The sequence below is a fragment of the Montipora foliosa genome, chromosome 9, assembly GCF_036669935.1.
Source record: "Montipora foliosa isolate CH-2021 chromosome 9, ASM3666993v2, whole genome shotgun sequence".
Taxonomy (NCBI): Eukaryota; Metazoa; Cnidaria; class Anthozoa; order Scleractinia; family Acroporidae; genus Montipora; species Montipora foliosa.
Genome location: NC_090877.1, coordinates 6,524,153 through 6,546,652, shown reverse-complemented (window position 1 = coordinate 6,546,652; position 22,500 = coordinate 6,524,153). Strand labels below are relative to the sequence as shown.

General features: G+C 38.7%; 1 protein-coding gene across 4 annotated transcripts in view; it reads right to left on the bottom strand.

Moving 5' to 3' along the window:
* LOC137969781 (radical S-adenosyl methionine domain-containing protein 1, mitochondrial-like) overlaps nt 1-22,500 on the bottom strand; it is a 30,707-nt gene that overhangs the window by 3,207 nt on the left and 5,000 nt on the right. Inside the window, exons 5-16 of one of the 4 annotated variants that reach the window (XM_068816142.1) lie at nt 21,085-21,130; nt 20,950-21,011; nt 17,376-17,481; nt 17,134-17,226; nt 16,990-17,040; nt 16,813-16,866; nt 13,339-13,415; nt 13,022-13,100; nt 11,749-11,804; nt 9,544-9,598; nt 5,928-6,040; nt 1,508-1,593 (exon numbers count right to left, since the gene is read on the bottom strand). In XM_068816142.1, the coding sequence (XP_068672243.1) occupies nt 1,508-1,593; nt 5,928-6,040; nt 9,544-9,598; nt 11,749-11,804; nt 13,022-13,100; nt 13,339-13,415; nt 16,813-16,866; nt 16,990-17,040; nt 17,134-17,226; nt 17,376-17,481; nt 20,950-21,011; nt 21,085-21,130 (878 nt within the window). Of the gene's footprint in view, nt 1-1,284; nt 1,594-4,313; nt 5,125-5,927; nt 6,041-9,543; nt 9,599-11,748; nt 11,805-13,021; nt 13,101-13,338; nt 13,416-16,812; nt 16,867-16,989; nt 17,041-17,133; nt 17,227-17,375; nt 17,482-20,949; nt 21,012-21,084; nt 21,131-22,500 lie in introns of those variants that run through there. The other 3 variants (XM_068816141.1, XM_068816140.1, XM_068816143.1) reach the window with 3 other exon arrangements.

Sequence of the window (22,500 nt, the reverse complement as noted above, 5' to 3'; positions counted from 1 at the left end):
TCATACAAGAAGTATGGAATCGTAAAATGGTTCGATGATCAAGTAACTTGTGAGAACGTTTGGTCATACAAGAAGTATGGAGTCGTAAAAGGGGTTCAATGATCAAGTAACTTGTGAGAATGTTTGGTCATACAAGAAGTATGGAGTCGTAAAAGGGGTTCAATGATCAAGTAACTTGTGAGAATGTTTGGTCATACAAGAAGTATGGAGTCGTAAAAGGGGTTTAATGATCAAGTAACTTGTGAGAATGTTTGGTCATACAAGAAGTATGGAATCGTAAAGAAACTTCAGTGATCAAGTAACTTGTGAGAATGTTTGGTCATACAAGAAGTATGGAATCGTAAAAGGGGTTCAATGCTCAAGTAACTTGTAAGAATGTTTGGTCATACAAGAAGTATGGAATCGTAAAAGGGGTTCAATGATCAGGTAACTTGTGAGAATTATGCCTTTCAACCACAAGCAGCCGTCCTATTAAGTACTACTGTATCTGTACGCCTCAAACAAAGTATTTTCTCCATCCTTCAGGCCTATCAAGAACCTTAGGGTTAGAATCCTTAGGAAATTCCTTGTAAGGGTATCCTTGAACTGTGCACTTAGACCCTGACATGCCTTCATACTAGGATTCTACAACTACATCACTGATTAGGGGACCCTTAGGCTGTGCCCTGAGTTCCAGCAATGTCCCCCAAAGGGAATAAGATATCTCGTTTCGGGAACATTTACTGCTACCTAAACCATCTACCAAAAATGTTTGCAGTTTCTTAATTCGTAAAATCCTTACCTTTCCTACGTAGTTTGAGGTGACCATTTTTGAAGAAAGATAAGTGATCCTAAGGTCCAAGGGAAACTTTTATATTGAAACATATAATAATTATAATTAAATTATTTTACTATCTCAATTTTTGACGGTTTGAATCTGGCCTTAGCATTTTAGAAAAAGTGTTTTCGCATTAATTTAGGGTTTGAATCATTGTCAATAATTTATATTATTCCACCTTAAATGGGTGAGCAAAATGGAGTATTAAAATATCAATATTCTTTTCAATGAAAGTGTGGTGGCTTCAATATTAATGTTATAGCCTACGTGTGTAGCCCTACCCTATTATAATGTGAGGCATGCGTCAATGAGACTCACAGTCAATATAGCAATAATTTAATGATTAAGCCTAAGCCCTCGTTTCAGTGATTAGGCCTAAGCACTCTCTGAAATGTTAGCTTTCATTTTATGGTTTGGTTTGGTTCTAACTGCACTAACTCATTGACTCATAAACAGCGTACACTCTATTAATGTGACTGCATGCAATTTATTTTCACTAACCTTTAACTGGTAATTTTGTACAGAAAATATTCTAATTAAAGTACCCCTAGGGGTACTCAAATAAATTACCTAATGAGTATGCTCTTTAAAACGATATCATTTATCTTCTCCTTAAAGTTAATGGCAATGGTGGACGAGTGAGAGAGAGTTCAGGAACCAAAATACTCTTGTTTTTGTTGAAGTCATTACCCGACATTTTACGTTCTAAATGCACCAACAATGTTGGAACAATGCTGTCAACAACAGACATTCCCTTGTCAGTAGTCCTTATACATCTGAAAATAAACAAATGATAGACCAATATATTTAGAGGCAAAATAAAATGGATAAAATTTTCAATTTTCAAATTTTCAATTGCACGATATACATTGTGGAGCCATTTAAAACTAAAAATTACGACCCTACTTATAGTCAGGCTGTTAAGAGAAGGAATTGTGCGTTTTATGATAGAAGAATCAAACTCTGCATGTTTGTTGGCCTTCATGAAGTTAACAAGTTTAGATACAGAGGCATGCCCAAAAAGTCATGCAACGGAAATTAACGGGGTTCACTTTTTCATGTAGTTTCCTGTCAATTGTAAAGGAAATTTCAAATCAGCTACAGATCTATTCAGAAATGTGTTATTTTGATCCAGAAACCAGCAAAATGTCGTATTCATATTAAACGTCCTTTATTTTGATTATCAGTAACACTCTGTAAATAGCATGAAATTTTAGTGAAGCATACAAAAAATGTTTCAAGGTGTAGACAGGCCAAACGCGTCTCCTATTGGGCAAGATAAGAAATTGAATTTCAAAGACTTCAGAGCTTTGTTCTATCTCAAAGACCTCCCTTTTTAATGTGAAATTAGGGAGGGGTTTTAAAGATTCCTCTTGGTAAGGGCTGGTTTTGTATGTAAGATGCCATTTGTTCTTTATGATATGTTTGAGATTAGCCACTGATTTTTGTTCATTTTGTAGAGCCGACATTCTTTCGCTAAAAGTGACTTCAAATAGAGTGCTTTTTCACCTTTTTGAATCTCTCGCCCTTATCTACATATGTATTCAAAAAGGTTACCGGTATTTCAGTATCTGAAATCTCAGCCATGAATTTTGCTGTAGGATGATAGCTATTGACTACCGCTAGTTGTTGATTGCTTTTTTGTTTATGATCCATAGAGAAATGATGTCCTCAGTGTATCTTTTCCAAATGAGTGCTTTGTAAGGACTTTGGTTGACGATATCTGTCTCAACTTCCACCATGAAAATGTTAGCAAAAGATAATGCCATATTCGTTCCCACTGCGGATCCGTGCTCCACGTTTTTCTCGTTGAAAAGGAAATAATTTTCTATCAAGATCTTAGCATTTCTCTGAAGAAGTGAGGTGGAATCGGAGGGTTGTTTTCATAGAATGTTCAACATACAATGCCAATTCCTTCCCACTGCGGGATGTTAGCGTAAAGGCTAGTAACGTCCATTGAGACAAGGATTGTGACATTTAATTTTAGACTATAATTTTCTCCATAGAGTTTAAATAATCTCTGGTACCTTTAAGGTATGATTTTTGTGTTTTAGCAATAGACTGAAGTAGGTGATCAACAAATTATGAGATTCGTTCAGTAGGGCCATCGCAGCCTGATATGATGGGTCTTCCGACTGGGTTAGGTTTGTGAATCTTTGTTAGAGTGTAGAAACAGAGATTCGTGGAAGGTTTGGTCTCAGGGATAACCATTTCTATGTCATGTCGTCAATGTGGTCTCCGTGATGAAAAGCATCGATTGGGTGTTACATTTTGCGTCGGTTTGCACGTTTGTGCACGAAGTTTGAAACTGGTCAAACTTTTAGTCCCGTGCAAACGGACGCAACAAAGTAGGGAGTTGTTGCGTCCGTTTGCATGGGGCTTAATGAACGAATCTGAGGTCTTTGAATTTCCTATCTTCACCAATAGGGGTTGTATTTGGCCTGTCTACACCTTGAAATATCATCAAGACTGTGGATAAGGCAAGACGGCAACTATTTCACATGCATTCCCGTAGTTTAAATAGGATTCCCCCAAATTCTGCAGCTCTAAAGCAACATTTCCTCGGAGAATCGTATCAAGGTAGCCATGTTTGGGGTCAAATACACCTCAGTAGCACTTCCAGAGCTTCCAAGTCCTGCTGAATGGGGATGGGAGAGGAATGGTCAATGGAAACCTTTGTGGCCAAAAAATTTTCCACAAGCCCAGCAAAGCCGCTGGGAGCTCATTTATTGTTCCTGCTAGGAAGCCTGCGAGGGTTGTGAAAGTGCTCGGAAGCAAACCTTCAGTGCACAGCCCTGTGCTTTTGTGGTCAGAGCCATGTTTCTAGCGTCTTGTGTGGAACGCATCATTCTCAAAGTATATAAGGTGTTTACTGACTAACTAACAAAATGATGCAAAACAAGATCTAATTTAAGATGACATCTTTAGTTGAAAGTTATATTATTGATGTGCTCTTCTTACCATTATGCTTATTACAATTCTAATCCCTGGTGATATTATGCTTGAATATTTTTTGATATCTTCTGGAAGTCTTGACACTACGTTCAACAATATTTTTTTAATGAAACCACGCTCTACACTTAAAAATATCTCAAGAAAACTGCTGACGTCAGCATTTTTCTCAAAACCAGCTTATTTATAGGACATTTTAGCCATGCCTCTATATCCAAAATTGTTAACTGTCCCTTGGTAGAGATTGGTGAGAAGTTTCATGCTTTTATAAAAAAACGCACAATTTCCCTGATATTGTGGTCTTGACTACTACACTATTAACCCTAAACTGTGTTCTCACAGTTGGAATGGAACTTGCATGTTGTGGACCAGGGGCGTAGCGTGAGATTTTGAAGGTCTACGCACACGAAGAATGTCTCGAGCGCCAAAGGCGCTCCGAAGTAGGGGGGTCTGGGGGCATGCTCCCACAGAAACGTTTGAAATTTAGGTTGCCATTTCCGACTATTTTCGAAGGACATTTCGACAAATAAATGCGAAGAAAAATGCAGTAGTTATTTGTTTATTTTCCTCATCTACGGAGTTTTCTCTGCAGCAAGCTACAACACAAACAGGGGGTTTACAGTACAAGCAAAGGGCAAGACGTCGAAAACTCTGTTATAAGATCATCATAACATATCCTTAAAAAATAAACGGGAACTGGGGCGCTGGTGATACTGAAGACTGACACTGTGTGGGGGCTTTGAAGGGTATAGGGTTAAGGTAACCCTAACCCTAACCCTAGAGTATTTTTTTGCTATGGGCATCCATGGTGATAGTTTATTCGTTACATCTGTTTCGCGCCTTGGTAGGTCAGTTCAAGCTACGGAATGGTGAACGAGCAAAGTTTTGAATGTCTGAGCGAAGAAAGCTTTAGCAACCTCTCTTCGAACAGATAGCCCTTCTTGTGTTCAAAGCTCTCAGGGGCATGGCGCCAATATATCTGCAGGATCTTTTGCAAGTCAAGACCCCGGGACGCTACTTCCTACGCAGTGATGCCCTGGGTCTTCTCACGGTTCCTCACACCTGCATGGTGCAAGATCTTTGGAGACCGGGCATTTGCTATTGCAGTTCCCAGATTCTGAAACAGCCGTCCTCTTTCTATCACAGAGAGTGACTCTATTGATAATTTTAAAAGGAACTTGAAAACGCCAACATGGCGAGAGTTTGTTTTCTAAGGATTCTGGGTTTAGGGTTTGGTTCCAGACTCTTGAGTCCAAAATCCTTGATCCAACATGTCGCATTCGTTTGACCACCTCGTTCGACACTTTCAATAGCGTCCAACAATGTTGGATGATGTTGGATCCGTTTGGCCAAGCCTGTATGGGTTAATGAAAAGATACTGGAAATACTCACACACAGAGACACCAGTTTAATTCGAAATTTAAAAAACTTGGTCCGATTTTATGACTAAAAAAAAAATAATGCCTCCACGGAATAAGGATTCCCGGATTTAGAATGTACGCACGAGCGTACGTGAGTATATGGACGCTACGCCCCTGGTGGATACTGATCCTAGGGAAAATTAAACCTTGTACCTAAAAAAGGTTCCTTACAAGAATACGTTTACAGGTAATTTGGAGACTGGTGCAATCAATTGGGGAATTATTCTGCATGATCAAGGTGTCTAACAAAAGTAAAAAAAAACCTTCTCACAAAACAGGTTAATTATTAACATTAAATACAGCAGTGACCTCTGTATGGATAAACTTTTTTTCCCCTCTTAAATAAAAAATACAAAAAAATAAATTATTTGAAACTAGCTTATTCTGCAAATTACATTCTCACTCTGTCATTCAACAGTGAAACATTCACTAAAGCTAAACCTGTTAAACTAAAAAATGACTGTAAACAATGGCAACTTCCAGGCCAAGTGAGCACTAGCAATCAAGCAAAGTAATTCTACAATTATTATTTCATCACTGATAGACCGTTTCATGAAACAAAAATTTATGGCCATTTTCAATTTGCAGAAACAGCATATTTTTTACTTCAAACTTGACCCTTTTTATAATGTTCTGTGAATCCAATGAGATAAGTGAGTTCATCATAGGACACTCAAAGTGGTCGTCACTAAACCTACATTTTTATTGACATAACTGAAAACAGAATTAAAACATACTTTTCACTCAATATCAAGAGGCCTGATTTCACTAAGTCTTGAATGTCCAAGTTATCTTTAAATGCATCATACAGTGACAAAGACTTGGGAAATGGTGAGAAGGTCTGCCACCTCTGCGAACAAAATTATTCAATCACAATCTCAATAAACCATTCCTTTAGGATAACGTTAAAGTGCATATGAAAGAAAAATGCTTAATTCATTTTAGAGGCCTTTTAAATAGAGGTACTAGGTAGAATGGTGTTTGAACTTTTAAAATAATTACAGTTTCATTCTGCAAGTGAAACTGAAGATGAATTTTTGAAAAAAGAAACATAATTCCTCTTTATTTCGAGAAGTCCGTCATCTATTGTAAGCAGCAGTTATTACTTGATTGGCACTTTAAAGGATCTGGACAAAAAGTCACCCAATGGATTCACCTATGGGTTCTTTTTTTCCTTTAATAAACAGCGCTAAAGTTATGGAATAAATTGTGTCATACTAAATGCAAAAAGACGAGAAAAGAGGCTAAAGCATACTCTTTTCCTTGGTTTCCATCCTACGGTACTTTTTTGCCCTAATGTTTTAACAAATGGTGGACAAAACACTGACCCCCAGTCCATGGACTACCCCCATGGACTACACAAAGGGACTACCTCTAAAAAATACTATTTCGAATGAGTACGTAACTTTTAATGTGGTATTATCGAACACAAAGTAAATCACACGGGCCACGAAGTCAATACACACAGCAACCATTTTAAGCACATTTTTAACTCCCTTTCTTACAAACCCATCATGCCTTGGTAACGACGAAAGAACACCGTTACTTGAATGTCACACAATACGTGACATAAATATTACACTACTGAAAGAACTGAATTAAGTGACTAAATCCAGGAATTGCACGAGTCTCACTTCACTTACATGAAGTAATTGGCCATCACAACAATTGTTATCGAAAGCTAACCTCTTTAAAATGGATGCTTAGACTTAAATACTGTTGATCAATGCCGATTAAAATGAGTGTTTAAGATGCCTCTTCGATGTAGACCAATAAATAGTACACATTCAAAATAGTACTTTTAGGGTAGTCGATGGACTAGGGGTCAGTGTTTTGTCCACCACCGTCTTTACAGGTCAAACGACTCGGGATGGTTCACTCCATAACTTCAACAACACTCACAAAATGACAATGTCCATATCCAAAAAAGAAAAATCCAAAAGTATGTTAAGGATGGACTTATCTAGGACAGCTACAAAGGCAAGGGATCCTTTTCACTGACCAGAGACTAATTGGTCAATCAATCAATGGTTTTCGTTATGCACATAAATGTAACATTTTAATGCCCTAGAGAGTTCATTTAAGGTCTCGCCATAGGTATGAATATAAAATTACTGAAAATCCTTTTTTGTGGAGAAACATTATGACAATAGAGTATCGATTTATTAAAGATTTAAGCCCATCATGCATTTTTCAAAAAGCCCTGAAAAGCACATCTAGTGGGTTGCGGCAAAAGCGTGACTTCACCATAAAAGCCTTACTTGCGTTTTCTCGGCTCTAGAATATTGCCAACGTGTTGCCCTTTTACGGAGCTACAACTGTATAAGCTTTTGTCCGATTCAAATCAAATTTTCAGGACTATTTTAACAGAGTTTGATGTACAAATCAATGTTTTTTTCTTAATTGTTTGATTTATACCATACTTTGTCTAAATTCCCTATCAAAAACACTATTTTCAACTTTGATGGAAGATAACAAATGCAAAACAAAAAATATTGCTGACACCGTTTGGTTGAATATTTCTCACAATGTCAATTGCTTCAAAAAATTTCAGAAAAATCTAAGATCCTTTGCATCCTATTTTTGCTTTCAGAACCTATTACATAAAAAAAAAATAACGTTCAAACAAAAGGCTACTTTCTTGGATTCAAAACTACATTCAAGGAGCATTAATTTGATGCTTATTGCATTCTATGATGAGACTTCTATAAAATATACTAGAGGAATTACAACCAGGGCTCACCCCCTAAATGAAAGCTGTTAAATACCTACAGTTTGGCACATCCAGTATATAATATAAAACCCTGACTGGGAATGAAACACAAAGTAAGGTAGTAAAAGCAGGAGAGTACTGGCTTAACCATATAGACAATTTATGATGATACAATGTCAAGGCTGTCACAAACCTTTTAAGTAGGAGGGGAAATTAGAAACTTTAGTGGGGAAAACAGTGATTTTGTTGCATTAACTCTATTGTTCCTCTCTTTAAATAGGTGGGGATGAAACTTTAGGTAGGCAGGGAAAATCCCAGGCCCTCAATGACTGCCCTGCACGAGGGTCGTGAAGGGGTAAAATGAGAGCTGGGATTTGCCTTGTTTAGAGGCTGGGAAATGGGATTTTGTGCGGCTCGGACTGGGATTCATGAAACGAAGACAATAGAAAAATGGGAATGGGATTTCAATTTGAGCAACACTGGCTGGGATTGTGGGGACTTGAGCTGGGATTTGAAAAAAACAATTTGCTGGTTAATGGGATTAGGCCCCCCCCCCCCCCCCCCCCTTCACGACCCTCCTGCACCGTACCTAATGAAGAGAGGTGATATTAATTGTTTCCCTTGTAAATGAGAACGGTTTGCATCAAATAACTTTTTCACAATTGATGTGTTGCAGTTAATGTTTTCAGTTAATGTTTATTTTCAACTGGTTAGTTTTAGTTTTTTTTGTTACTTGGTAAATTTTTCAAAAACTGGGTAAAATTGTTCTCTCGTTATCAAAGGCCAACAAATTTTAGTCATTAGGGTCAAATGCTCAGCTTAGTGATTTGGGTTACTGAGCACTTATTTTGAATGATTAGCTTTCATGTAAGGTTAGGGACACTGCCCGCATTTTAGGAAGTAGGCTGATTGCTGGCTGATTTTTTGTGTCCTCTGTGAGAAACTCGACTGTGTACTTGGGACAAGATCTGAAATAGTTCCCGTTTTGGAACTACTTTCTTGTTGTTTCCTTTGAAGAGTTTGCCCTTGCTGTAAGCCCATTTCTTTTGAGTTATCATCTGATGTTCCCAGTTTGTTAATTGTTTCGGCTCAGATCGATCCTCATTTCCTAAAAGGCCGAGTTTCTTCTCTGTTTTTCGTTCAAGAAATGTTTGGCCTTGCTGCAAAAATCATCTTTTGAATAACAATTTATTTGCGAGTCTTTTCAATTCCTGTATTTCTCTAAATAAATCGATTTCATTTACGCGATTGCATTGGCGTGACTCCGCCATTTTATCAGTGTTGTAGGGGGGGGGGGGGGGGGGGGTTTTTAAGGGGTATTCAAGGAGGGGGCTGGAAGGTAAGGGGGTTAGATCTGTGAAAAAAGGGTGGGGTAGGATAGGGGCAATGGGAAAGATGAGGGAGGGGCAGGAGAAGTAGAACGGAGAAGAGGAATGTCTCGTTCTTTTTTAGACCCCCTAAAAAACCAAGCCCCTGTTTTTTAGCTACACCCCCATAAAAGGAAAATCCCTTTTAAATTACCTAGCTAAAAAAAATTAACTGAAAACAAAAATTAACTGCAACAGATACATTGTGTTCAAAGTTTAGAGTCACATATTGCATGAAAAAAAAAAATTCACACACTGTGTAACCTTCTGTACCTTCTTTGTGAGACCATTGGCAGTTCTAAGGCTTAACATAACTATTTCCTCCAGTCTGAAAGGAAATACATGGAAATTGTGAAGAAGAACTGCCCTCCACCGACTGTCGGCCCACTGTTGTCAACTGTCGGCCAGCAGTTGACTGACAAGTAACCGACAGGTTACCAACACACCACCAACAGATTATTTTGCAATGTAAAATAGGCTCACAAACATGACAAGATATTTAGAATTATATAATATTAAGCTTACAAGGGTTACTGAACAGTTCACAAGCTTAAAGGGGCTATTTTACACAAAATAAAGTAATTTCATGACATCCAAAAGGCTCAAAAATGTAGAATGAAACTTTGCAATAACCACTTAAAACTGTTGAACAACATAAATGAAATACAGCAAACGGAAAGAAAAGCATGAATAGACACAAATGGACAAGACTGAAACAGATTGCATTTGGGTAATCTTGAAAAAAAAAAGTTGGCCTGATTGCCTGGATAAAGGTCGTTTTTGCTCAGAATCATCTTGTTTGTGATGTAATGATAATTAATATCAGTAAAGGAATGCCCTATTACCATTTTCGGGTTTTAAACTCGTGATTACTGTAACTAATTTCAAGGGTAGTAGCTGACCTTTGCTCTGCATGTTCACCATGACTGGAAGGTAGTCTGCAAAGCATTTCTTTATGGATCCCTCATCGAGGTCTTAGAGGATAAGGTCGCGCGGGGGGTGCAATCCTTATAGGGTGTGTCAAAACGTGGTTTCAACTGTGCTCATCAAATCAAGCAAAGTTTTCGAGGGAACCGTGGTTATTGTGGTTCAAATGTAACACCTTAGGTTTAATCTATGTACAATGTAGCATTTTAAAGGGACTGTGTCATGTTATTTTAGGGTGTGTAGAAGAAATCTTTTGACAACCGTTTCTATGACTGAAGTGGACATTCATCTTGCAAATGGCTCTTTTAGGAACCACCAACTTTTCAAAAGTCAATGATCAACAATAGCTCTTGTATTAGCCAATTCAAAAAGTAACAAAAATATACAATTACATAAGTGCATATAATTTGAGCAGGATTGGTACGAGGGTATTAAAATTGAAAATGTGGCGACCATTAAAATGAGCATTTTAGAAGAAGTTTTCCCAAAAAATCCTCCATAAGAAGAAGAAGAAGAAGAAGAAGAAGAAGCAAAGTTTAAGTGAATTAACTTCTCTTGCTGTTTTTCAAGGTGTGCTCATTGAGGGCAACAAATTTTAAACCAGTTCAATTTTGATTTCAATTGTCTTGGCCTAATAGTAATTATCATACCGGATAGCATGAAAGTTTTGCGGGCCCCTTATTTTGCGGATTGGCGATTTTTTGAAATTTGAGGCAACAAAGTTTTGTGGCTTGGTAAGGTAGGTTAAGTCTGCATACAAGCCAAGTGGCCCATCAGGCCGGAGTTTATCCCGGTTTCCATGGCATGAAGCGACTAGGAGTATTTCTACTCCCCCCTGGATGGGATGCCAGTCCATCGAAGGAATTGACTGAAATTTCTGCTGGGAACTAATTTTTGCGGATTTCTTTTCAAGTAGCAAGACTGTTTTCAACGGTCATTACTTTTTTCATAAAAAACCCCCTCAATCATCCAGAATGGGTGGAAAAAATGTCGCATCCTGGAAGCCTCATAAAATGGCATCCCTTCAGATGACCCGTTTGAAGAAGTTTCACGAGACCTTTTGATTGACTGCTTTGAGTTTGTTTCTTGTGCCTCAGTTACTGAAAAAGTATTGACCTAACCTTTCACCGCTTCGTTTTGTTTGTAGCAAGTTCCGATTACTTTGTCTCAACGCAAATATCAAAAAGAACGATCTTTTTTACCCTAATGTATAATACATAGTAACACAAGTGAGTTGAAAGCCATTTTTGATTCTTTTAATTTTGCTGGTGTTTTTTTTCTGCTGGAACTTATTTTTGCGGATCAAATACCATCCGCAAAATCCGTAATTAAAGTGCTATACGCTAATCTGAAACAAAGGAAATTAAATCAAATGTTTCAAACCACAACATAAATTTTGGGGAGAATGGTTTTGTACCCTTTTCTGGTGATGAAACAAGATAGCATCCGAACGCTGAAATCGCAATTAGCATCAAAATCGATACCCGAGGGACACCACACAGGACAGAAACAATTAGAATGTTTCCTTTCATCGAATGCAAAATAACTTACATTTGAAAGTCTGTTTGAGGAACTTGCTGTCTGGTTGCATGCCCCATTGATTCAACCTTACCGAGAGGGAAAAAAACCAAAAAAAAAAGAACAGTTTATATGCACAAGTTCATTTAAAAGCCAAAATAATCAGGAATGTTCTGTTATTTGTTATAAAGACGAGGGCTAAATTGCAGAATATCCTTCAACTTATTTGCATTTCATTGAATAAGAATAAGCTCTATTGTATTCCGACTCGTTCTTCAAAGAATGCCAAAATTTGGTTTTATCAACGGAGTTTAATCAATATCTGATGTTTCGTTTTATTAATATTTGACCTAGGAGCTTCAACGTATCCCTGGGGGAAGGTAATAATGTGTGAAGAAAGCATGCAATAGGAAATAATAAATAGCGAAAAAAAAAAAAAAACCGCCCGCCCACTCTCTTCTTTTATAGAAATCCAAACGAGAAACGTGTTTTTTTTTACTTGGCCTAATGGTGAGGTGTTGCGCGGTACTCTGCAATTGCTCCAAAACGAGCGATAACAAATAAGAAGAATGACGTTTCGGTTATTTTCAAGTTCAAGTTCATGGATAAAAAATTCCGCATATATACAATTCCTCAAAAACAATGGAATGAAAGGTAACAAGCTAAGTATTTAGATACGAACAATAAAAAAAAAACAGAATGCGAAAATGAATCATAAATAAGAGGTGAAGAGAATGAAAACTGTTAGAAGTGTTAAGCAAACAGCTTTGCATGGATGGAATCACTCTGTTTGTTTAATTTTGGCTTAAAGTGGTACTATGATCAAAAAATCATTTCCTTTTTTTCTTCAGATTTTGAAAGCGTGTTTGCTTAACACCTAACTGGCAAAATTTTGAGCTTTGAGTTTTATCCAAAGGCTGTTTATTTTGAGTGTAAGTTTTCGATTCCACGGTCTGCCATTACTCACGTTCAAAACTGGCCGATTGGACCTCAGAGGGTTGGATCTAGAGAAAATGACGTCATTTACTCACTAGCTTAAAATTTCAGCGTGTAAACGCAATTTATTACATATGCAAAACACGGGTTTAAAAGTCTGAAAGCCCGAAACTCGCGTGCTGCATATTAATTCGGCCGCGTACACACGCATTGCATTCTTAAACTAGTGAGTCTTTGACGTCATTTTCTCCTCGACCCAGCTCTCTCAAGATTTTAAAGTTAGTAACGGTGGACCAATAAATAAGAAAATTCCAGTTACGATAAACAGTGGGAATCGTGAAATAATTTTCACAAGAAAGACAGTGATCACCTCTTTCATCCAGCTATTTGGTTCTAAAGTCTGCACTCTCGCCTGCCTTCTTTGGTTTCCTTCTTCACAGGTAGTAAATCTGTAAAATGTTTCAAACATATGAAATTATAGTTATTTTATTAAAAAAATATGCCTGGACATCATTACAGTAGGCCACCTAATTATAAAACGCCTGTTCCTGTAAATATAGTAAAGTTATTGATGTCCCCTGTTTAGCTCTCACTTACTATTAAATACCATTAAATGAAAAATGAGCGTTGAGCTGGGGTTAATTTCCATACCATGTAATGATTTCTTTTTAAATGAAATGAAATAACCTGCTGTGAGCCCCTGGACCCACTCCAATGTACTGTGTGCCATTCCAGTATGACAAGTTGTGTCTGCTTTCTGCCCCCTAAAAGATCATTATTGTAAAATAAGTGATATTGTTGACAACTCTGTTATGAGCAGTCAAAAATTGAACTTTAATGCACTTGTTACAACTTAAATACATGCGGGTTACATATCAAGTATGTGAGTAAGTATGTGCTAAGCGCAAAAGTGTTGCTTAAATGATAGTGCAGTGCAGTGCTGAGTGCAACACCCTTTCTCTTTTGGAAAGCAAAAGATAACTAGCTTCATAGTGTAATCATAAATTGTCTCCAAGTGATTCTTAAAGTTCTTTAATAAATTGCCCATGAGTCTACATGACATAGTCTCTGAATCTTAAGGGCCGTTTCCTTTCTTGTTGAGAGCGGCACTGTCTACATTCAGTCTCTCGAGGAAACACTGTTTCTGATGCAGCTTGAGCTGTACTGGGGACTGTTTCCTCTGTTGATTCATTGTTGGTTGGTTGTGGTTGTCTGTCTTGGTTTCCTTCTGAAGGGATGGATGCAACTTCGAGCTCGTCAATGATTGTGCTATGTCCGTGAAGTGGCTCTGCTTTGGCGCTTTGGGTCTGTGCATGATTATGGTGGATCGGCCCTAACAGTGTGTTCACTACACAAGTTTGTGGCTTGGGCTTTCTACCACTCCATAAATCCATGGTTGAGACATATTTGTGGGCCTGGTTTTGAGATTTGACCTTTTCCCCTTGTGCAAACTCTTCGAGTGGGTTCGACGCCCTCTTGTTGTAGTGCATCTTGGACTTTTTCCTCTTTTCTGAAATGTTTTTTAAGACAACATGGGGGGCACTGTTTGTGGGGCCAGTCTGCGGGACATTAGACGCCGAGCAGGGGAAGGGTCGAGTCCCTGTTGAGGCGTGTTTCGATAAGCCAAGAGAACAATATATACGGGTCCTCATGACGAGATTTCTTCACGATATTTATGATTTTAGCACGGTAAATCCGGACTTGTGAGCGAAACATGAGTATTCATTACTGTCAAAATGTGGGTCGTTATCAGTTACATATTCATCTGAACTCTGTATCGGGCAAAATTTCTCTTCATAGCAACCGATGACTGTGCTGGCCAAGATATTTCGCAAAGGTTCCAGTTGGATAACGTCACTATAATGATCCACCAAAATGAGGTAATTGATGCCATTCAAATGAAACAAATCCACATTCACTAAGTTGGACCAATGTCTGGACGGTATGTCATGCAACTTCATAGGTTCGTGTGGTCGCTCGCTCAGGTACTGGGCACAAATACTGCACGACAAACATGCTTCCCTGATTGCTTAAATTCCTGGCCAATATATCGACTTGCATGCTTTTCGTATGCTACTATCCATGCCCTAATGCGCCTTGTGTGTCTTTCGTAACAGTTCGGGTCTCAGGGATGCGGGCATGATGACTTGATGGGACTTGTAAAGGACATCATCATACACTGAGATTTCGTCTCTGAAACCCTAGTAGGCTCTTATTTCTCCAGGTACTTCTTTTCTCTCCAAGAGCCAACCACTGAGGACCATTCCTCTCAAGACTGTAAGGAGTCTGTGACTCAGTTTGGCGTTACATTCACTTGCGCTAGCTCCAAACGAAACACTTTGCATGCGCACCATTCTTAATGGCTGCGCGGACCAAGGGTATCTGCGATAAAAAGTTCTTTGCCTTTCTTGTAACGTACGGTAAACTGGTATTTCTGGAGTCTGAGCGTAGTTCTTTGTAGTGTACGTGGGGCTTTGCTTAGAGGTTTTTTTAAAATGATCTCCAAGGACTGGTGATCTGAATGGACTGTTACGTCACGTTTGCCACAGAGGTAGTGATGCCATTTGTCTATGCACGACACGCAAACTTGACCTATCTCTGGATCTGTTGCCACTCTCTCATCAACTTGACCCCACAAGCAGATCATGCAAAATCTCCATAATAATCTATAATTAAATATTTTATTATTCACCCCAGGCCACTTTCATTCAAAACTTTAATTTATTCACATTTAGACACCAGGGCCCCATTTTTGAAAGCCGATTAACTTAATCCCGGATTAGCATGAACTTTTGTTTCATGTTTTCAACTTTTTGGTAAAAGTTTCCTTTGCTTGTTTTTGTTTTTCAAGATTGACTTCTTCTAATGTAAAGTTTGGTCGAATATCAGCGTTGAACAGAATTTGGGAGTATAGAAATAAACTCATTGGTTAACTTTTAATCTGGGATTAGCGTTAATCGGCTTTTGAACAACCGGGCCCAGAGGTGGTAAATCTATCAGACGATAACTCAAAAGAAATGGGCTTACAGCATTGGAAAGCTCTTCACAGGAAACAACAAGAAAGTAGTTTCAAAACGGAAACTGTTTCAAATCTTGTGCCATTAGTACACAATCGAATTTCTCACAGAGGACACAGGTATGAAAAAGTGGCTTCAAGAAATTATGCAGAAATCAGCCAGAAAGTTGTTAACACACTCGTCAAAGTGTGCTCATTCCATGCCTAGAAAATGCCCACCAATCAATGGCAGGTCCAACATTCCAATCTTTGACAGCGATCGACTGATTGGTGGTGAGTAGTGACCAAGATTAGAGAAATCCGATCACGTATATATTCTCCAAGATTAGATCTGTGCAGTGCTACTTTCGATTACTCCAGAGGAATTTCCTTTACATCACCTTGTAAACAGGCCATTTTGAAAAATGAGTAATTGCATTTCACAATAAACTCAAGTTTATTAATATCGTAACAGTGCAAAATAATAACAACATTGTACCGTTATTGTAATGTGGTTACTTTCCGGTAGTTGTATACTCAATATACTGCTCTAGACTTCTTAATTGAAAATTTGAGAGACAAATATTTGTAAACCTTGTAATAAACAAGATATGTTGCCAAATGACTTATTAAAATAAACAACATCACTGTTTTTTCCGTTACAAAAAGTATAGTCCTACTATGTGAAAGACAAAAAAGGGTTTAGCTCTGAGGAAGGACTACACTCAAAACGTCCGAGTGAGGACATGTGCGAGTCAGCGAGCCATGCAAGCCATGGCTGTGAGTCATGCAAGCCAACAGGGCGAGCTACATGAGTTAAACTCTTTTTTCAGATTTAGGGTGTTCTTCCGGGCAAGTTCTCTCCAAAACAGTGACCCCCCATTTTGTTTACATTTCTGACATCACTGACTCATCATCTTTCAATGGTAAAATTAGCAGAAAAAAAATCAATGTTAGAAAATTTTCGTGCGAACGTCCTTTAATACATGCGGGTTACATGAGTGCATGAATATGTGCTAAGCATGAAAGTGTTGATTAAATGCAAATTAATGCAGCACAGTGCTGAGGGCTTAAGTGTTGATTACATTGTTGTGCAACAATATTAATCAATGATGCTCATAATCATTGACTTTCTTAGCATCTTATTTAACTTGAAGAAAGCTTACTGGTCTGGCAAAGTTCGCCACCTCATATCTATAGAATCCATAAGCAGGTAGGGTCTGTTTGAGAAAAAAAGACCAGCAGTGAGTTGTTAACATCATAGATCCCAGGAAACTATTCATGACACAAGAAAAATTTACAGAAAACAAAAATGCACAATACTCAAAAGAATATTCACTGACATCCACTGCTAACTGGTACATTTCAGCCAACACATCGGAAACAGGAAGAGACTGGAACAAATTATACAAGGAAGTGCATGGGTTTGTGAATGTCAAGAAATATCACACAATATTAATTTTTCATTCTGAGATGAAATCCCTCACCAGTTTTCCACCTTTGACATCATGATAAAGAGGAGTTCCTCTTTCAAGAGTTAGCTGGTACAGAGATACATGATCATCACACACAGATAATGCCTATTAATTAATTAAGGAAAAAGAGATATAATTTATGAAACAACAAATAAAAAACATTGTAAGTTAGTGTTCCTTCAGCGTAGGTAATGGTAAGAACCGTACCCAAGCATAGGATCATCACTCCGGTCCTGATGATAATCACAACTAACCTCAACCAGCTCCTTATGCCATTGATCTAGGGTTTGCTGTGGTCGGCCAAACATCAAATCAATCGACACTTTCCCAGGGAATATGGATTTTGCAGTCTGCAATGCTCTAAAATAATAATTATAAATTGTAAATCCTAATAGTCCACAGAGTTTTCCTACACTATGACATGAGGGTCCAAAATCGTTATTTGCTGCGGTTCGAAGAATAGCAGCAAATCGTTGTTTTCACGGTTCGGCGATTTTGACAGTTTCCATGGCGACGCAAGTGCTACAAGGGCGGGATTTTGCTGAGTCGAGCCATTCTATGCTGACGTTGCTGCCAACTTGCTCTCGTTTCGAGATTTTTTATTAATGTCGTTTTGATTTATTTTGTTATCTTACAGTTGTTGGATTTGCCACCCCTCACCCTCGGGGTATTTGCTAAGTGCCTGGTTCTGCATTCGGGAGGGTTCAGGTTTCCTCTAAAAAGGGGGTTTTCCTGACGGGCAGCAGGCACGTTATTATTCTCTGGGCTTCTGTTAGTTTCAATAAACGCAAACGGGGTCTCGTTGCTTGCAGATTGCCGGGCTAAGTGGTACAGTCCGTTACTAGGTCTATCCAGTGCAGCAGTCAGTTCCCCTTTTTTAACAAGTGACCAGTTGTGTTTGATTTGTTGTCTATCAGATGGAATAGGGGAAAACTAGGCTTTTTCAATCCCGCATCCCACCGCTACTATTATTCCATCCCGCAGCAATCAGCATTTTCATCCTGATTCCGCCTGGTTGAAACCACTTTGCTCCAGCTCAACACTATATTTCAACTGATTGACAGTTTATATAGCTGCAGTCTCAGTCACAAATGTTGCAACACAGACGGCAGTTTGCCCCCTCTGCCCCTTCAATGTTGATGTTTATGAGTTGGAGTGCAAAAACCAACCAGTGAATGCAACATTGATGGGAGGGAAGAGGAGGGGTACGTTATTAATAGCTTTGATGCGCTTCACTTGCTGTTCAAGCGAAGTGTTATAACCATTTAGGACCGAGGTTGCGGCACATAACCAATAATGTACCACTCTCATTAAGCAGCAATGAAATCACTTAAACTTACACAAAAGTTCAGTTAGACTGAAAATGCCACTTACAGAGGATTCAAATGAGTGAACCTGTATGTGCTCGCATGCCTATTTACTGTCAACGTTTTAAAAGATACACTTAAGTCAGCTCAGGTGAGGGGCAAAATGCGCCGTAATAAAGCCATTTCCTGGCCAGTCTGCCTTACCCAGCGCAACTGAACGTAACTGTAAGCAACGGCAGGTGCTGGCCATTTTCAGGAGACAGCTGATCTTCTGCTCCTGGCTCTACTTTAGAAAACGAATTGTCTGTTAAAACGAGCAGATCAGCCAAAAATCAGGATTTTGCGCCCAAAGAGAAAATCTGTATCTCAAGTAATTTGTAGATTCCCTCCAATGCTTCCTTCTTCTGTAAGATCTTCACCCACACAACTTTCTTCATCACTACTGGAGTTGAATTTGGAGACTTTGTCTTCAGGTTCGTCCTGGTATGGCATGCCCCTGTTTTACGCTTTTGAAGTCGACTGGAAGCTGACTTTTTCTCCAACCAAAACTTCCTTTTGATACAGGTAGTCTGCAAGTGTTCCAGCCCTTGCCATGGTAGTTTCCTCGCCTGTGCTTCTCTTTTGCACAGACCAATACGCACTCGCCCAGTCCCGCATCTTTGAAATTTTGTCTCTGGCAGCTTTGATCACTGCAGGTAGTGGTATTGATGGTATTTCAAAAAGGCCCAATGATCTCTCGGGGACTGGGTAGCATTACAGACCATGAAGTTGATTTGAATGCTTCTTTCTCTGTGCTTCTAAAGTTGCGCATACATCGGAAAGTCATGGAGACTTGGTTTTTGTGATGAGCGACTGAATGTACATTTCCTACATCAAGGATCATGCAGCTCAGGGCTCGGTTGTTCGAAAGCCGATTAACGCTAATCCCAGATTAAAAAATAACCAAGGAGTTTATTTCTCTACTCCCAAATGTTGTACAACGCTGATATTTGGCAAAATTTTACATTAGACGAAGGCAAGCTTGAAAACCAAAAAATAACCAAAAGAAGCTTTCACCCAAAAGTTAAAAATGCAAACCAAAGTTTACGCTAATCCTGGATTAAGTTAATCAGCTTTCGAACAACCGGGCCCAGTAGATTGATGTCATCACATCCCAGAATATCTAGATTTTGCTTCATATGTTCTAATCCTCATTTGCATAGTTTCCTGACTACTGCGTAACTCTACCGTCTTTGCTGCCATGCTTCCTTCGGGGGCATTTAAAGAAAGTGGCAAGCGGCAGTTCAGTTCCCTGATAGATGTTGCATTCTGCTCTAAAACCTGTAAGGACCTGCTCACTCTAAATCTTGATCGCACCTGAAGGGTCGCAGGAGTCGTACGCCTGGTGCTTTTCATGAATAGAAAATGCAGAAAAAAGGTCTTTATTACTCTTAAGGAATTTGGCAGTTTCCTGAAGGGTTGTGAATATCTTGATACAGCTCGTTTGGGTGTTGCAAACATATACCACATTGTTGAGCAGATACCAGAGGGCTAAAAAAGCATATACATGTATATCTTGCTGCAAGTCCATTGTTATTACCCTGGAGTACCATCCCCAGAAAAATTTTACCTTAAGGAGAAAACTATTTGTAATGTTTTGGGAGTCAGGGTAGCTTAGTGGTTATCTATCGGGCCTCCCACCACTGCGAGCCGGGCTGAGTCTCAGTCAATCTCAACCTGACTCGAGGGTTTTTCTCCCTCATCAAAATCGACTCACAGCTAATTAACATCTAGCTGTGGTGCTGTGCTCCGACATCAAATATGGACTGTATAGCGGCAGCCTGAGGCACCTTTGTATGTTTTCAGCCCGATGTTGTGAGCTGTGCCCTTCGCAATTCAGTCCTCAACTGCAAGTAAGGGCGGATAAGCACTAGCAATATTTATTTATTTATTTATATTTCCTTTCCATGATTTTTTATAATAAATCGGAAAGCAGTTTATTATGTCAGAGATTTCGAGGTTGGTGGAGCTGATACTGTTGCCATGGCGACCATTTCAATGAATGCAACGTAGTTGTAAGAAATCGACCTTTGACCACAAGGTTACTTTTAACCTGTGCCATGTGTTACTCTAAGAAGACAAACAACAGAAAATCGAGTGACTGGAATAGGTCAATTTTTTTTTTTGCTTTGTTTCTGGGGATTGTTTAATAGTCTTTTAGCCAAATTTTTCATTCTGCAAGCAAATCAAAGCTTTTCAACTTATGTGAGGTAACACTATCCCACATATAACCGAACTATCCTGTATCCCACCTATTTTCATCCCATATCCCGCCTTTAATTTTTTCACGTCCCACATCCTGCCCAAATTTTAATCCAAATCCCACATCCTGCCAAACCTATGTTGGACCCTGACATGGCATGTTCTCCCGTCTGACTAATCATAAACCTGATTTTCCTCCCCTAACAAGTTACCTAACTTATCAGGTGTGTTGTATTTTCCAAACTAACCAGTAAAAAGCAATTAAATCTAAAGAACTTACTGCAATGAATCTTCTACAGTGTTATCCCTTCCAAGAAGAAGCAAACCTCTTGGATTGAAGGTCTGAAAGGGTTAAATAAACAATATCATTGTGAACTAAAAAGATACTCTCTTGCATATCATTAAAGTTGAATACCTGGACACCAAGGGAAAGACGGTTGATTCCAGCAGAATGGAAATGTCTAAAAAAAGGAAATAAGGAAAACCAGTTCCACAACAAGACCCAATTTTCATATACATGCCTTAAATGTAAGGTTAGTTATAATTATTATTAGGTATACTTAAACATTTCTCTGACGTCTTCTATTATTTTGGGCTCCTGCAAGACCAAATTCAAAAGCTCAAACCCATGCAAAATGCACATACATGACCAATTTTTATGGAGGCCTGAAGCACTGAGTCACATTACTCCTTAAATTCTGTGTGACTATTATTGGCTTTTAGTGTTAATCAATGCAGCATAATTAAGCTTACACTGCCTGTCTATAATGCACTTCATGGAAATGCACCACACTACCTTGTTGATTGTATTATGGTACTCTTACCAAGCTAAGCTACTATGACCAAATTTTTATCCCTTGAATTTTTAGGTTTATCACATAGAATACCAGGAAAGATTAAAAATGCCGTTTACCATTTGGAAATATCTGCATTGTTTTTGGAGATACTATCAATCTCACATGTCCGTGGACAAGGGTTTTTTTTCAGCCCAGTTCACGGACCATTGATTTCAGTGTGCGGTTAAAAAGTTCTGATCAAGTGACAACTTTTTCTGTGGCTCTGCGGTTCCGAAAATACCGACCTTGTGACGCTATTTTCTGTTGCTCTCCCCAAAGAGAAAAGCACAAAACGATGTTGACAGCGAGTAAAATTGGCTGAAGCTATTACGGCTAACCCAGGAACAGCCTTTTCCGAGGAAATAAGAAGCAGGTGGAAACTTTTCTTGGGCCTGGAAAGAAGGAAGGACTAGCACCACATGGTTAGTATTTTCAAAACCACAGAGCCACAAAAAATGTTATCATGTGATTAGAATTTTTCAACCACAGACTGAAATCAACGGTCCATGAAGTGGGCTTAAAAAAAGCCCTTGTCCACGGACATCTGAGATCGATAGTATTTAAGTTTGAAAAATGTGTAAATATACAATTAAGAGGACTGATGGCGTCATTGACTCAATCCAATTTAACATCAAGTATATAATTAGAGCTATCTAATGGTCAATTTGCAGCCAGAGACCATTGAAACTTGGTGGGTTAATGGTTCTACAGGCAACACATGTACGGCTATAAAGATATTGGTTCCCATGGCAACTCACTCTTTTCCAGTCCCCTCCAACCTGGTTGCAATATTTTTGGTGATCTTAAGCTAAAAAACATTTAACAAGGCCACAAACTTGGCCTAACATATTTATATGTTTGCAGGATCATGCAGATGAGGCACCATTGGTAAATATCAAAACAGAATGCCAAAGGTGGCCTGCAAAGCCTTTAAAGTGCTACTGTGATCAAATTTTTATCCCTTGAGTTTTTTGGTTTATCACGTAGAGTACCAT